At 43.0% G+C, this 13,455-nt stretch overlaps 1 protein-coding gene across 1 annotated transcript in view; it reads right to left on the minus strand.

The window, feature by feature from the left end:
* The window catches only part of LOC130102560 (zinc finger protein OZF-like), a 34,896-nt gene that overhangs the window by 1,859 nt on the left and 19,582 nt on the right, over window positions 1-13,455 (minus strand). The window contains exon 2 of the mRNA XM_056268514.1: window positions 507-826. Coding sequence (XP_056124489.1) covers window positions 507-564 — 58 coding nt within the window. The 5' untranslated portion in view covers window positions 565-826. The remainder of the gene's footprint in view (window positions 1-506; window positions 827-13,455) is intronic.

Genomic DNA, 13,455 nt, shown 5'->3' on the forward strand with positions numbered 1-13,455 from the left:
CAGGAAGTGACATCATCTGGGCTCTTTCTGCAGCATGATGGGAAGACAAGAGAATAATCTCAACCCATTTTCTGTTTTTACACAAACTGTATCATTGACTGTATTCATCAACCCGGTTACCAAAGTTACTGTAAGAAGAATCTCTATAACTATGAATAACTTATGATATTTGACAAATAAAACTTTATCAGTAACTTGGTGTTTACTGATTATTTGTAAACTGTTGAAAATTACTAATATTCTGGTAATGTTGTTGCAAATTGGGAACCAGATATAAAATAAATATAAAATAAAACAATTTAAAAAGTATTTAGCTTGATCTCATGTTGACAATCAATATAAAAAAAAAACTCAAATCTCCCTTTACTGACCATTTGTTGAAAACCCCCAGAACATTCTGTACCAGTAGCGTAGTGTAACTGTTTATCTAAATGTGATGAAGTGCTTGAATGTTTCTAACATGAATGTTCTTCAGCATCATGAATGAATGAAGAATAAACACCAACCTCTTTGTTCTTCAGGATCTTCAGTGTTTCTCATTCTGCAGGGTTCTGGATCACTCATGTTCTCACTGTCCTCTTTAATAAACTCAGTCTTGGCAGATTTCAGCTCTTCCTGATGCTTTCATGCTCGTCTTCACTTGTAGCTGATGGGAATTTACAGCATTTATTGCTGAATTTCTGTGGGAGGAGCTTCACTGATGATGTGATTGCAGTGGGAGGAGCTTCACTGATGATGTGATTGCAGTGGGAGGAGCTTCACTAATGATGTGATTGCAGTGGGAGGAGCTTCACTAATGATGTGATTGCTGTGGGAGGAGCTTCACCTATGATGTGCAGGAGCAGGAAAAAAAGATATTTCTATTAAATAGCATTTGAAAAACCTGTATAAACGGAACACCAAATAACAATATTAACTATGCAAATTATTAACAATATACCGAAGTAAAATAAATAAATAGTCATAAATAAATAGTCAAAGCTAAAGGCTAACACTCTGTTTCCTTTTTCCAAGGGAACTCGCGCTGCATCGATGACGCTTTGGGAACGCCCCCGCGTGATTACGTCTGAAGCATGTATGTCAACTAGTCCAATGGAAAGAATGAACATCACGTACAGGTGATGTCATGACCAGGAAAGGGTAAAAAGCACATCCGGTGCAACTGGTGCTAGTTTTTGTGCCTCAGCAAAGCGCTCTGTGTCAAAACTGTCTGTTAAATGTATTGTTTGTCTGACACATCCTTATCTAAACTATGGCGAAATAGTTATTCAAGTCATGTGCTTCTTGCCCTCATTTCCTTACGGGTGGGGATACACACAATTTTTGTGTAATCTGTTTGGGAGTGGAGCATACTATGTCAGCCTTCGTGGGGGCTGACTGTCAGCATTGTGAGCAGCTACCGCTCCGCATGCTCCACTCCCGCCTGTCACTATTTGATGAAAGTGACCAGGCTCGTGAACCTCAGGGTGCGGGACCCGCTGCTGCTGAGGCAGCACGGAGATCGCACACCTGGGGTTCGCAAATGGATCTCTCGGCGGGGTTGGAGACGGGCCCTGCCTTATCTCCTCGCTTATCTGTGGGATCCATTGCCCTTTTGCCGGTGTCGGAAGCCCGCCCTGCGGCTTCTTCCGCCCGGGGGGAGAGTGCTTCGGTGCTCTAGCTCTAAGGAGGTAGATGTACTGAGCATTGGAGATAGTGTAAGCCCGTCTATTATTCCAATAATACGGGGAAGGTTATTCTGCGTATTTGCTTGCCTTCAACGGCTGCAGTGTACTTGGCGCGTCAGCACACACAATTGCATTTTAAATAGGGCCAATATATAGGCAAGGCAAGGCAAGGCAAGGCAAGGCAAGTTTATTTATATAGCACATTTCATACACAATGGTTATTCAAGGTGCTTTACATAGAAAAATCAAAAGAAATAGGAATAATTAAAACAGTTAAGAATAAAGAGATTAAAATAATCAAAAGAAATAAGAATAATTAAAACAGTTTAGAATAAAAAATTAAATAAAATACAGTACAAACAGTCGGACACAGTGGCACAGTGCTCATTCAGTAAATGCATAGCTAAACAGATGTGTTTTGAGTCTGGATTTGAATGTGACTACTGTAGGAGCACATCTGATCTCCTCTGGAAGCTGGTTCCAGCTGCGGCTGGCATAATAGCTAAAAGCAGACTCTCCTTGCTTAGAGTGAACCCTTGGTATTTCTAGCTGATGTGATCCTAATGATCTGAGTGATCTGTTGGGTTTATATTCAGTGAGCATATCTGCAATGTATTTAGGTCCTAGGCCATTAAATGATTTATATACCAGTAATAATACTTTAAAATCAATCCTAAATGTAACTGGGAGCCAGTGTAAAGACCTGAGGACTGGTGTGATGTGTTCATATTTTCTGGTTCTGCTCAGGATTCTGGCAGCAGCGTTCTGTATGAGCTGCAACTGTCTTATGGTCTTTTTAGGAAGGCCAGTGAGGAGTCCATTACAGTAATCCACCCTGCTGGTGATGAAAGCATGCACAAGTTTCTCTAAGTCTTGACTGGAAACAAAGTATCTAATTCTTGCAATATTTTTCAGATGATAGTATGCTGATTTAGTTATTGATTTGACATGACTACTGAAACTAAGGTCTGACTCTAGAGACACACCAAGATTCCTGACTTGATTTTTAGTTGTTAGACCCCTAGCGTCAAGGTATGCGTTCACCTTGAGAACTTCATCTTTGTTTCCAAACGCAATGACTTCAGTTTTGTCTTTGTTTAACTGAAGAAAGTTTTGGCACATCCAACTGTTTACTTCATCAATGCATTGACACAGGGAGTCAATGGGGCTGTAATCGTTAGGCGATAGGGATAAGTAGAGCTGTGTGTCGTCTGCATAGCTGTGGTAAGAGATTTTGTTCTTTCTCATTATTTGGCTCATTGGGAGCATATACAGGTTGAATAGGAGTGGTGCAAGAATTGAGCCTTGAGGGACTCCACATGTCATGGATGTCCACTCAGACTTATGGTCTCCTATACTCACATAATAACCTCTCCCTTCTAAGTATGACCTGAACCATTTTAGGACTATCCCAGAAAGCCCCACCCAGTTTTCCAGCCTGTCAAGAAGTATGTCGTGATCGACAGTGTCAAATGCAGCACTGAGGTCGAGTAGTACCAGCACTGATAATTTCCCTGTATCAGTATTTAAGCGAATATCATTTATTATCTTTATGAGCGCTGTCTCTGTGCTGTGCTGAAACCAGATTGAAAATTGTCAAAGTATCCATTCAACCTTAAGAATTTGTTCAGCTGATTGAAGACAACTTTTTCAATGATCTTGCCTATGAAAGGAAGATTTGAGATCGGTCTATAGTTGCTTAATATGGTCTTATCCAGATTGCTCTTTTTCAGGAGGGGCTTGACAACTGCAGTTTTCAGGGAGTTTGGAAAATTCCCAGAGAGAAGTGAGGCATTTACCACTTCTAGGAGATCTGCTTCTAAACAGTTTAACACACTTTTGAAGAAAGATGTGGGAAGTGTGTCAAGGGCGCATGTTGATGTTTTAAGGTGCTGTACGGTTTCTTCTAAAATTTTGCCATCAATTTCTTCAAAATCAGACATAGTAGCTACTTTCTGCGGTTGTGGTCTGATCTGTCTGACCCCAGTGCGGCTCAATGATGTGCTGATCACCTTTCTGATATTATTGATTTTCTCAGAGAAGAAAGAAGCAAACTCCCTGCACTTGCTGTCTGAAAGCAATTCATTGGGAATCTGGCTTGGGGGGGTTGTCAGTCTCTCTACAGTAGCAAAAAGAGTGCGTGTGTTGTTTAAGTTGCTGTTTATAATATTTGAGAAGAAAGTCTGTCTAGCTTTGCCTAGTTCCATATTAAAAGCATGGATGGTGTCTTTATAGATGTTATAATGGACTACAAGTTTTGTCTTCCGCCACATGCGCTCTGTTTTTCTGCATTGTCTTTTCATATTTTGCACAGCTGTTGAGTTTCTCCAAGGTGCTTTTTGTCTACCACTCTTCCTGACTTTCACAGGAGCAATATCATCAATTACACTTTTAACTTTTGAGTTAAAACAATCAAGGAGAGAATCAACAGAGTCAGCAGATATGCTTGGTGTTGAAGATATAGCCTTCATAAATAGTACACTAGTGTTCTCATTTATGCATCTCTTCTTGACAGACACAGATCTAGCTTCAATGGCAGGAGAGATCAATATATCAAAGAAAATACAGAAATGATCAGACAGTGCTACATCCTTAATAACAATCGATGAAATGTTTAGACCCTTACTGATAAGTAAATCTAGAGTGTGTCCACGAGTGTGTGTCGGTCCGTGTACATGCTGAATCAGGTCAAAAGTTTTTAAAACAGTTTTGATTTCTTTTGCCATATTTGTATCATTATCTATGTGAATGTTAAAATCTCCAGCAATAGCAAAACAGTCGAACTCTGAGGAAATTGTTGATAACAGTTCTGTAAAGTCCTCAGCAAAGGCTGGAGAGTATTTTGGAGGCCTGTAAATAATGATAAGTAAAATGCGTGGGGCACCTTTTAAAACAATACCGAGATATTCAAAAGACGGGTAGTTACCAAATGATGTTTGCTTACATTGATAGACATCCTTAAAAAGAGCAGCTAAGCCCCCGCCTCTCTTACCCGCTCTGCAGACACTCATAAAAGTAAAGTTAGGAGGGGCTGTTTCATTGAGGACTGTTGCACTGCAGCTGTCTTCTAGCCAGGTTTCATTTAGAAGCATAAAATCCAGGTTGTATGTGGTTATTAAGTCATTGACTAGAAGTGATTTATTTTTAAGTGAGCGGATGTTTAAAAGTGCTAACTTAACAGTCTTACTTTTTGTCCCCACAGCAGTCTTAGTTTGGCGTGTAATAGGTACCAGATTAGATGGGTTTGCTGTACGGCTTTTGAAGGCCTTAGACATTCTATCATGTAATCGAACAGCAATAGAGAAAGATACAGGCACACTGGGTTCCCGCTTGTTATGTAAACATTTAAGAAAGTTACTGTTGTCATAGCGGAGACCCGACACATATCACTGAGAGCTGGTATCAGTTGTTTTTGGTTGACCTCGGGCCGATGGAGGAGGGTGTGGGCCCTGGCGCTGTGGCAGAGGCCGAAGAGCTCTCACAGGAGGAGGGGGAGGGCGAGCTGGGCCTGCAGGCTTTGGTGGTTGTGGGGCCTGCCGCTTTTTGGTTGACATCTGGGGGCTTGCAGCAAAAGAGTGGGATAGTTTGGTTCCAGCAAACACCAGTTCTTCCATTTTCTCTGAGAAGCACAGAAGTGGAGATGCTGGAGATAGAGAAAATGTGTCTGGTGAGACGGGCTGTTGCTCTGGTGTTATCGGCTGTAATATGCTGTCCTGGTTTCCCTGGCTGTTTTCCAGAAAGTCGTCCTTGGGTGCTGAATCTTGGAGCAGTTCTAGTATGTCACAGTCTGTCTGTGGTGAGCTCTGTGGGCGGGGCTCAGCTGAGATTGTGTTCGTGAGCAGAAGTTGTTGTGGCTGCATGGTGTTATCATTGTCCTTGTGTGACGTGTCAACCGCATGTCCATTCAGGTGCTGAAGTGAAGTCCTGTGGTCATTCATACTGTGTCCAGGTATGTGTGTGCCATTCAGGTTGAGTGGATTGGCACAGACTGCAGAAGGATGATTGAGGGAGAAGCAGATATTGTCCTTTAGCACTCTTGAGCCAAGTTTGTTTGGGTGGTGGCCATCCTGTTGAAACAGTTGCCTCTGACTCCAGAAAAGATTGAAGTTGTCAATGAAGTTTACTCCTTTTAAATAGCAGGTTTTTTGGAGCCATGTATTAAGCCCAAGCAACCGTGAAAACCTGTTTGTTCCTCTTGCTGGGAGTGGTCCACTGATGAATGTTTGAACTTTCAGTCTTTTAAGTGTTTCAAAAAGTTCATTGAAATCCTTCTTAAGGAGTTCTGACTGCTCTTTATGAATATCATTTTTCCCCACATGAATGATGAGTGGATTTGCAGTTTTATGTTTCATCAGAATGTTCTGAAGTTCCCTGTTTACATCAGAAGTTGTTGCTTGTGGAAGGCAGCATGTAGTTGTGTCCCTGCTAATAATGTTTCTGATTATGGAGTCACCCACTATCAGAGTCCTGGGCTCGGCTGCGCTCTGAGCTGAGTGCCGCTGTGTGCTCGACCTTGAGCGCCAGTTAGCATTCGTGTTAGCTACTGGCTTATTCATTCTGTGTTCGATCACATTCATCACATTCAGGGATTCCTCATTCATTAATACTTCAAATCTGTTCTCAAGATGTATAGGCGGTGGTAGGAGACCAGTGTTTGCAATCCTTGTCAGAGCCGTATCTGGGGTAGAGGATGCTACTGCAGCAATATGTGATACTCGTGACAATCTGATGTCTCGAGTGCCTTTGGGTCTCGCTCCCTGTTTGTGCCATCGATTTGTAAGTCGATCGGCTTGTTTCTCTACACTCAGTATGGCCTGTCGAGGAGTACTAGATGCATGGGACTCACCGGCTGTATGCTGAGGGCGTCCATGGCTGATCTCTGTTGTGTGTTCCGTCTGGTTTGGTGGTCCCACAAATAACTTTGTTTCAAGAACTACAATCCTTTGTAAAAGTCTGTGGCAGTTAATGCAGCAAGTAGATTCCAGAGGAGGCATTTTCTCTTATCCTTTATGAGTGTAGACAGTTGTGATTTTCTCTTCCCCGGAATGTAAGCTTTCAGTGGGAGGCTGGTCAAGTAAAAAGAATTCTGCTTTTTTGTAGTAATCCAAGCGTTTGAGCACTGTGCTGATTAGCTGAAGTTAAAATTAGGTGATAAAAGGAGATAAAATATAAAAATATAAAAGCGATAGAGCAAAGCGCGGAGCAGTAAGCAAGAGCGTCCGAACAGTGGCAGAGCAGGAAGCATATAGGCTTCTCCTAGGCTTACGTTTTTAAATTACAAAGGGCCTACTGATGTTTTTGTTATTATACTCCCAGCAAGAGGAACAAACAGGTTTTCACGGTTGCTTGGGCTCAACACATGGCTGCAAAAAACCTGCAATATAAAAGGAGTAAACTTCATTGACAACTTCAATCTTTTCTGGAGTCAGAGGCAACTGTTTCAACAGGATGGCCACCACCCAAACAAACTTGGTTCAAGAGTGCTAAAGGACAATATCTACTTCTCCCTCAATCATCCTTCTGCAGTGTGTGCCAATCCACTCAACCTGAATGGCACACACACACCTGGACACAGTATGAATGACCAGAGGACTTCACTTCAGCACGTGGATGGACATGCGGTTGACATATCACACAAGGACAATGATAACACCACTCAGCCAAAACAGCCTCTGCTCACGGACACAATCTCAGCTGAGCCCTGCCCACAGAGCTCACCACAGACAGACTGTGACATACTAGAACTGCTCCAAGTTTCAGCTCCCAAGGACGACTTGCTAGAAAACCAGGACAGCATTTTACAGCCTCCAATAACACCAGAGAAACAGCCCCCTCCAGCCTCTACCCTCTCACCAGACACGTTATCCCTATCTCCAGCATCTCCACAGCATCTTCTGTGCTTCTCAGAAAAAATGGAAAAACTGGTGTTTGCTGGAACCAAACTATCTGCAAGCCCCCAGACATCAACCAAAAAACAGCAGGCCCCAAAACCACGAAAGCCTGCGGGCCCAGCTCGCTCTCCGCTTGTGAGAGCTCTTCGGCCTCTGCAAAAACGCCAGGGCTCACACCCTCCTCTATCGGCTCAAGGGTGAACCAAAAACAACTGATACCAGCTCTCAGTGATATGTGCCGGGTGCCCGCTATGATAACAGTAACTTTCTCAAATGTTTACAGAACAAGCGGGAACCCAGTGTGCCTGTATCTTTCTCTATTGCTGTTCGTTTACATGATAGAAAGCCTAAGGCCTTCAAAAGCCGTACAGCAAACCCATCTAATCTGGTGCCTATTACACGCCAAACTAAGACAAAAGTAACAAAAAGTAAGATTGTTAAGTTAGCACTTTTAAACATCCGCTCACTTAAAAATAAATCACTTCTAGTCAATGACTTAATAACCACATACAACCTGGATTTTATGCTTCTAAATGAAACTTGGCTAGAAGACAGCTGCAGTGCAACAGTCCTCAATGAAACATCCCCTCCTAACTTTACTTTTATGAGTGTCTGCAGAGCGGGTAAGAGAGGTGGAGGAGTAGCTGCTCTTGTTAAAGATGTCTATCAATGTAAGCAAACATCATTTGGTAACTACCCCTCTTTTGAATATCTGGGTATTGTGTTAAAAGGTGCCCCACGCATTTTACTTATCATTATTTACAGGCCTCCAAAATACTCTCCAGCCTTTGCTGAGGACTTTACAGAACTGTTATCAACAATTTCCTCAGAGTTTGACTGTTTTGCTATTACTGGAGATTTTAACATTCACATAGATAATGATACAAATATGGCAAAAGAAATCAAAACGGTTTTAAAAACGTTTGATCTGACTCAGCATGTACATGGTCCCACACACAATCGTGGACACACTCTAGATTTACTTATCAGTAAGGGTCTAAACATCTCATCGATTGTTATTAAGGATGTAGCATTGTCTGATCATTTCTGTATTTTCTTTGATATATTGATCTCTCCTGCCATTGAAACTAGATCTGTGTCTGTCAAGAAGAGATGCTTAAATGAGAACACTAGTGTACTATTTATGAAGGCTATATCTTTAAAACCAAGCATATCTGCTGACTCTGTTGATTTTCTCCTTGATACTTTTAACTCAAAAGTTAAAAGTGCAATTGATGCTATTGCTCCTGTGAAAGTCAGGAAGAGTGGTAGGCAAAAAGCACCTTGGAGAAACTCAACAGCTGTGCAAAATATGAAAAGAACATGCAGAAAAACAGAGCGCATGTGGCGAAAGACAAACCTTGTAGTCCATTATAACATCTACAAAGACAGCATCCATGCTTTTAATATTGAACCAGGCAAAGCTAGACAGACTTTCTTCTCAAATATTATAAACAGCAACTTAAACAACACACGCACTCTTTTTGCTACTGTAGAGAGACTGACAAACCCCCCAAGCCAGATTCCCAGTGAAATGCTCTCAGACGGCAAGTGCAGTGAGTTTGCCTCTTTCTTCTCTGAGAAAATTAATAATATCAGAAAGGTGATCAGCACATCCTTGAGTTGCTCTGGGGTCAGACAGATCAGACCACAACCTGAGAAAGTAGTTACTATGTCTGTTTTCGAAGAAATTGATGGCAAAATTTTGGAAGAAACCATACAGCACCTTAAAACATCAACCTGCGCCCTTGACGCACTTCCCACATCTTTCTTCAAAAGTGTGTTAAACAGTTTAGAAGCAGATCTCCTAAAAGTGGTAAATGCCTCACTTCTCTCTGGTAGTTTTCCAAACTCCCTGAAAACTGCAGTTGTCAAGCCCCTCCTGAAAAAGAGCAATCTGGATAAGACTATATTAAGCAACTATAGACCGATCTCAAATTTTCCTTTCATAGGCAAGATCCAGGGATGGAAATTAGCACCCGCCACCAGCCAAATGCGGGTGATTTTGTGTTGTGGCGGGTAAACTCGCTTCACCTACCGGCCACCGTGGCGGGTAAATAAAAATAGCATACTGTTTCACCCGGACGGCGGACACTTTATAGAGGAGGCACACCTTCAAACAAAAATGTGGCGTTACATCGCAGGCGTAGAGGTCTGCAGAGAAAACATCATGGTGCGTTCACACCAGACGAGAATAGAGCGTCTGGCGCGAGTGATTTCATTGTTAAGTCAATGCAAAGACGCGTTACGCACGTAAAAAATTCCTGCGGCGCGAATGAGGTGTAGAGCGCGCCGTGGTAGATGCGAATACGCCTCATTCGAGCGGCAAGTTCGAGCGTCTGACGTGTTCCACGCGCATGATTTTATTGAGTGCTTTTGTGCATTCACGCCTTTGACGCGAATTCGCGTCTGCCGCCCGAGTTGAAAAATCTGAACTTTGGCGTCAATTCGCGCCGCGTTAACCAATCAGGAGCCTAGCTGCTGTCACGTGGTGAAGTATCTGGATGCTTCAATAAATTATTTTGTACTAAATGCCTGATGTGGTTCTAATGCACAACAAAGCAAATATTTTATCAAATAAAACTTGATTTCAATATATGAGACATATTCATTTTGTATTGAATGCTATTTATTCCATTTCATATCTAGATTATATTAAATATTATTCTAATGTAAAGGCAACCAACATACTATAGCTCATAAATCCGTGTCTGGAGAGTGTTGTGTGAGAGAGAAAAAAAAATCACAGGACAGGTTATTTACTTTGGGAGGCTGGCTCAATTTATCATCAAAACAAAAATAAATGACAGATTAGGTGGATGAGGCCGAGGGTGAGAGAAAGAGAAAATGTCAGTATTTCATTGAGACTTGAGATTTAATAAACTGCTGAAGTATTCTTGTAGTATTAATTTTCACATGCAGTTACACATTGTCGGTTAAAAACAAGAAAGTGGCTGGTAAAAACATTGAGTGGCTGGTAGATTTTGAAATCCACCAGCCACAGTGGCCGGTGGACAAAAAAGTTAATTTCCATCTCTGGCAAGATCATTGAAAAAGTTGTCTTCAATCAGCTGAACAAATTCTTAATCTCGAATGGATACTTCGACAATTTTCAATCTGGTTTCCGATCGCATCACAGCACAGAGACAGCTCTCATAAAGATAATAAACGATATTCGCTTAAATACTGATTCAGGCAAATTATCAGTGCTGGTACTACTCGACCTCAGTGCTGCATTTGACACTGTCGATCACAACATACTTCTTGACAGGCTGGAAAACTGGGTGGGGCTTTCTGGGATAGTCCTATGGGATGGCTCTGTGACTGCAGCGGGCTCTGTGACTGCAGCGGGCTCTGTGACTGCAGCGGGCTCTGTGACTGCAGCGGGCTCTGTGACTGCAGCGGGCTCTGTGACTGCAGCGGGCTCTGTGACTGCAGCGGGCTCTGTGACTGCAGCGGGCTCTGTGACTGCAGCGGGCTCTGTGACTGCAGCGGGCTCTGTGACGGCGCTTGAAGAACGGGAGGCTCCCCTCTTCCTCCTTGGTCGAGAAGCAGAGACCATCGCCGGAGCTGAGACGGGTTGGGGAAGCACGGCGGGAACTGTGTCGTGCGAAGGAGGGGTTATCCCTGGCAGGATAGACTCCGACGCTGAGGACTCTGAAGGAGAGTCCCACGAGGTTCGCCTCCCTCGTTTCCCTCGAAGACCGAAGGAGGTAGAAGAAGTGCCAGGAGTTTTGAGGGAGCCAGCCTGGTCCCCAAGCGTCGCGACGCCTATCATTCGACCCTCGCGAATGATAGGTAGGCGGGAAGAAACTGAAGACCTCGAGGATGCTGCCTCGGACTCCTCCCGGGAGAAGTGGTCATATAGATGAGAGAAGTTCGACAAGATCCACTCACCCTCGGGTGAGTATGGAAGGGTGACAATCTTCTTGTTGAGGGGAGAAGACAACCAGACTTCTCTAAGGGGGTCCGGATAACACTTGGCAGGGACGGACAAACGGTCTGCAGGGTTCGGTTTTGGCCGGTTCATTCTGTTATGATGATAGCAGAAGAACCCAAGCGCAGACGGTATGCAAACACACAACGTTTATTATAACAGAAAACAGAGAAAACAAAACCCACGAGGGGGCAAAACAGTACAAGATAAAGTAAATGACTGACCACACTAGACTAAGACTTTGACATTAAACTAAACAGGAACAAGACAGGCTTTTACAAGATCGCAACTTTTAGACAAAACAAGATACTCACTGGGTATAGACATGGCACGTAAGGCAATGAACCGGCACAGGACAGCAAACACAAGGAGATTAAAAAGGGAGACACTAATGACAAAGACAGGTGAAGCTGACTAGACAAGGACAGGTGAAACTGACTAGACAATGATGACGAGACGAGGATAACGAGACGAGGATAACAAGGGGGCGGGGTAACGTAACGAGACAACACAAGCACATGGCTCAAAACACAAGACCATGTGCTTGCACACAAAACATGATTCTGTCATGATCCTGCCTCAAGACTAGAAAATCAAGGACACGAGGGCAGAATCATGACACTACCTAGAATAGTGTCTAACACTTGATGGTTGCTCTGTTAAGTCTTCGTTGTCGGTTAGGAACCTGGGTGTGCTCTTTGATACCAATCTTTCATTTGAAAGTCACATGTCTAGTATCTGTAAAACCGCATTTTTCCATCTTAAAAATATATCTAAATTACGCCATATGCTCTCATTGACAAATGCAGAACAATTAGTTCATGCGTTCATGACATCAAGGCTAGATTATTGTAATGCTCTACTGGGTGTGTATATATCTATATATATATATCAATATATGTAGGCTATATATATACAAGAAAGAGTGCAATGACCATTTTTAATATTGTCCTTGCATTCTTTCTTGTGTAACACCCCTGAATGAAAGGCTCATTATTATGCAGGGTCTGTCAGGGTCTTTCTCTGGCAGCTTTGTCTGTGTTGTCTTTGTTTCATGTCTCTATGTTTGTGTTGTGCTTGAACATATGGTTGTGTTTGTGTTGGCCATGTGCTCCTCTGTTCCTGCCTCCTTGTTTCCCTGTACCACGCCCTCTTGTCTAGTTGAGTCCTCGTTTGTCTGAGTGTTGTCACCTGTTCCTCATGTTCTCTGCTCCCTTGTTTCAGTCCTCGTTTACGTGAGTGTGTTCACCTGTTCCTTGTCTAAGTGTTCTCACCTGTTACTCTTGTTAACTCCCTTTATGTGTGTGCTCTTTCCCTCATGTGTTGCCAGTTCGTTAGATGTTGTACTACTGTGTACTTCATAGTTTGTTTCTTGTGACTAAAGTCTACAGTGTTTTATTTGTAGAAGTATTTTGTTCTTTAGTTCTGCCATCGGTCCTGTCTGTCTTGTCTTCTGTGTCTCTAGTTCCAGTCCTGCTAGCAGAGTGTCCCTGACTGCTTACACTCTTGGCTTTGGAGGAAGCCTGGTGCTGAGCCTGAGATCCCTGAGTGCCTTGCTGGAGTACTTACAAGTTCCTGTCTGGCTACTGCTAGTATTCTGAGGTCTCATTCTGCTCTGCCATTTCTACTCTCCAGCTTCCAGTCATCTTGCTAGTTACAAGTGCTGCTCGGCTAGTTACTACGGCTGTCATTGTGTCTCATCCCTGCCTATTGTTTGGACTGTTCACCTCTCCCAACACATCCTGTCTTCTGTCTACTGTTTGTCAATAAAACCTGTTAACACTCGTTCTGCATTTGAGTCCTCCATCATAGAGCCGTGACAGGGTCACTGTCTGAGAACCACTTAATTATTCATGATACGGGTTGGGCCGTTCCGCCCATCCGCATATTGCCTTGGCAAACAAAAAAATGTTTTTCACAATTTAAAACAATCTATTGTTTTATGTGAATGATTAGGAAG

The sequence above is a fragment of the Rhinichthys klamathensis genome, unplaced genomic scaffold (genome assembly GCF_029890125.1).
Source record: "Rhinichthys klamathensis goyatoka isolate OS25496 unplaced genomic scaffold, OSU_Roscu_1.1 h1tg000274l_1, whole genome shotgun sequence".
In the NCBI taxonomy this organism is placed as follows: domain Eukaryota; kingdom Metazoa; phylum Chordata; class Actinopteri; order Cypriniformes; family Leuciscidae; genus Rhinichthys; species Rhinichthys klamathensis.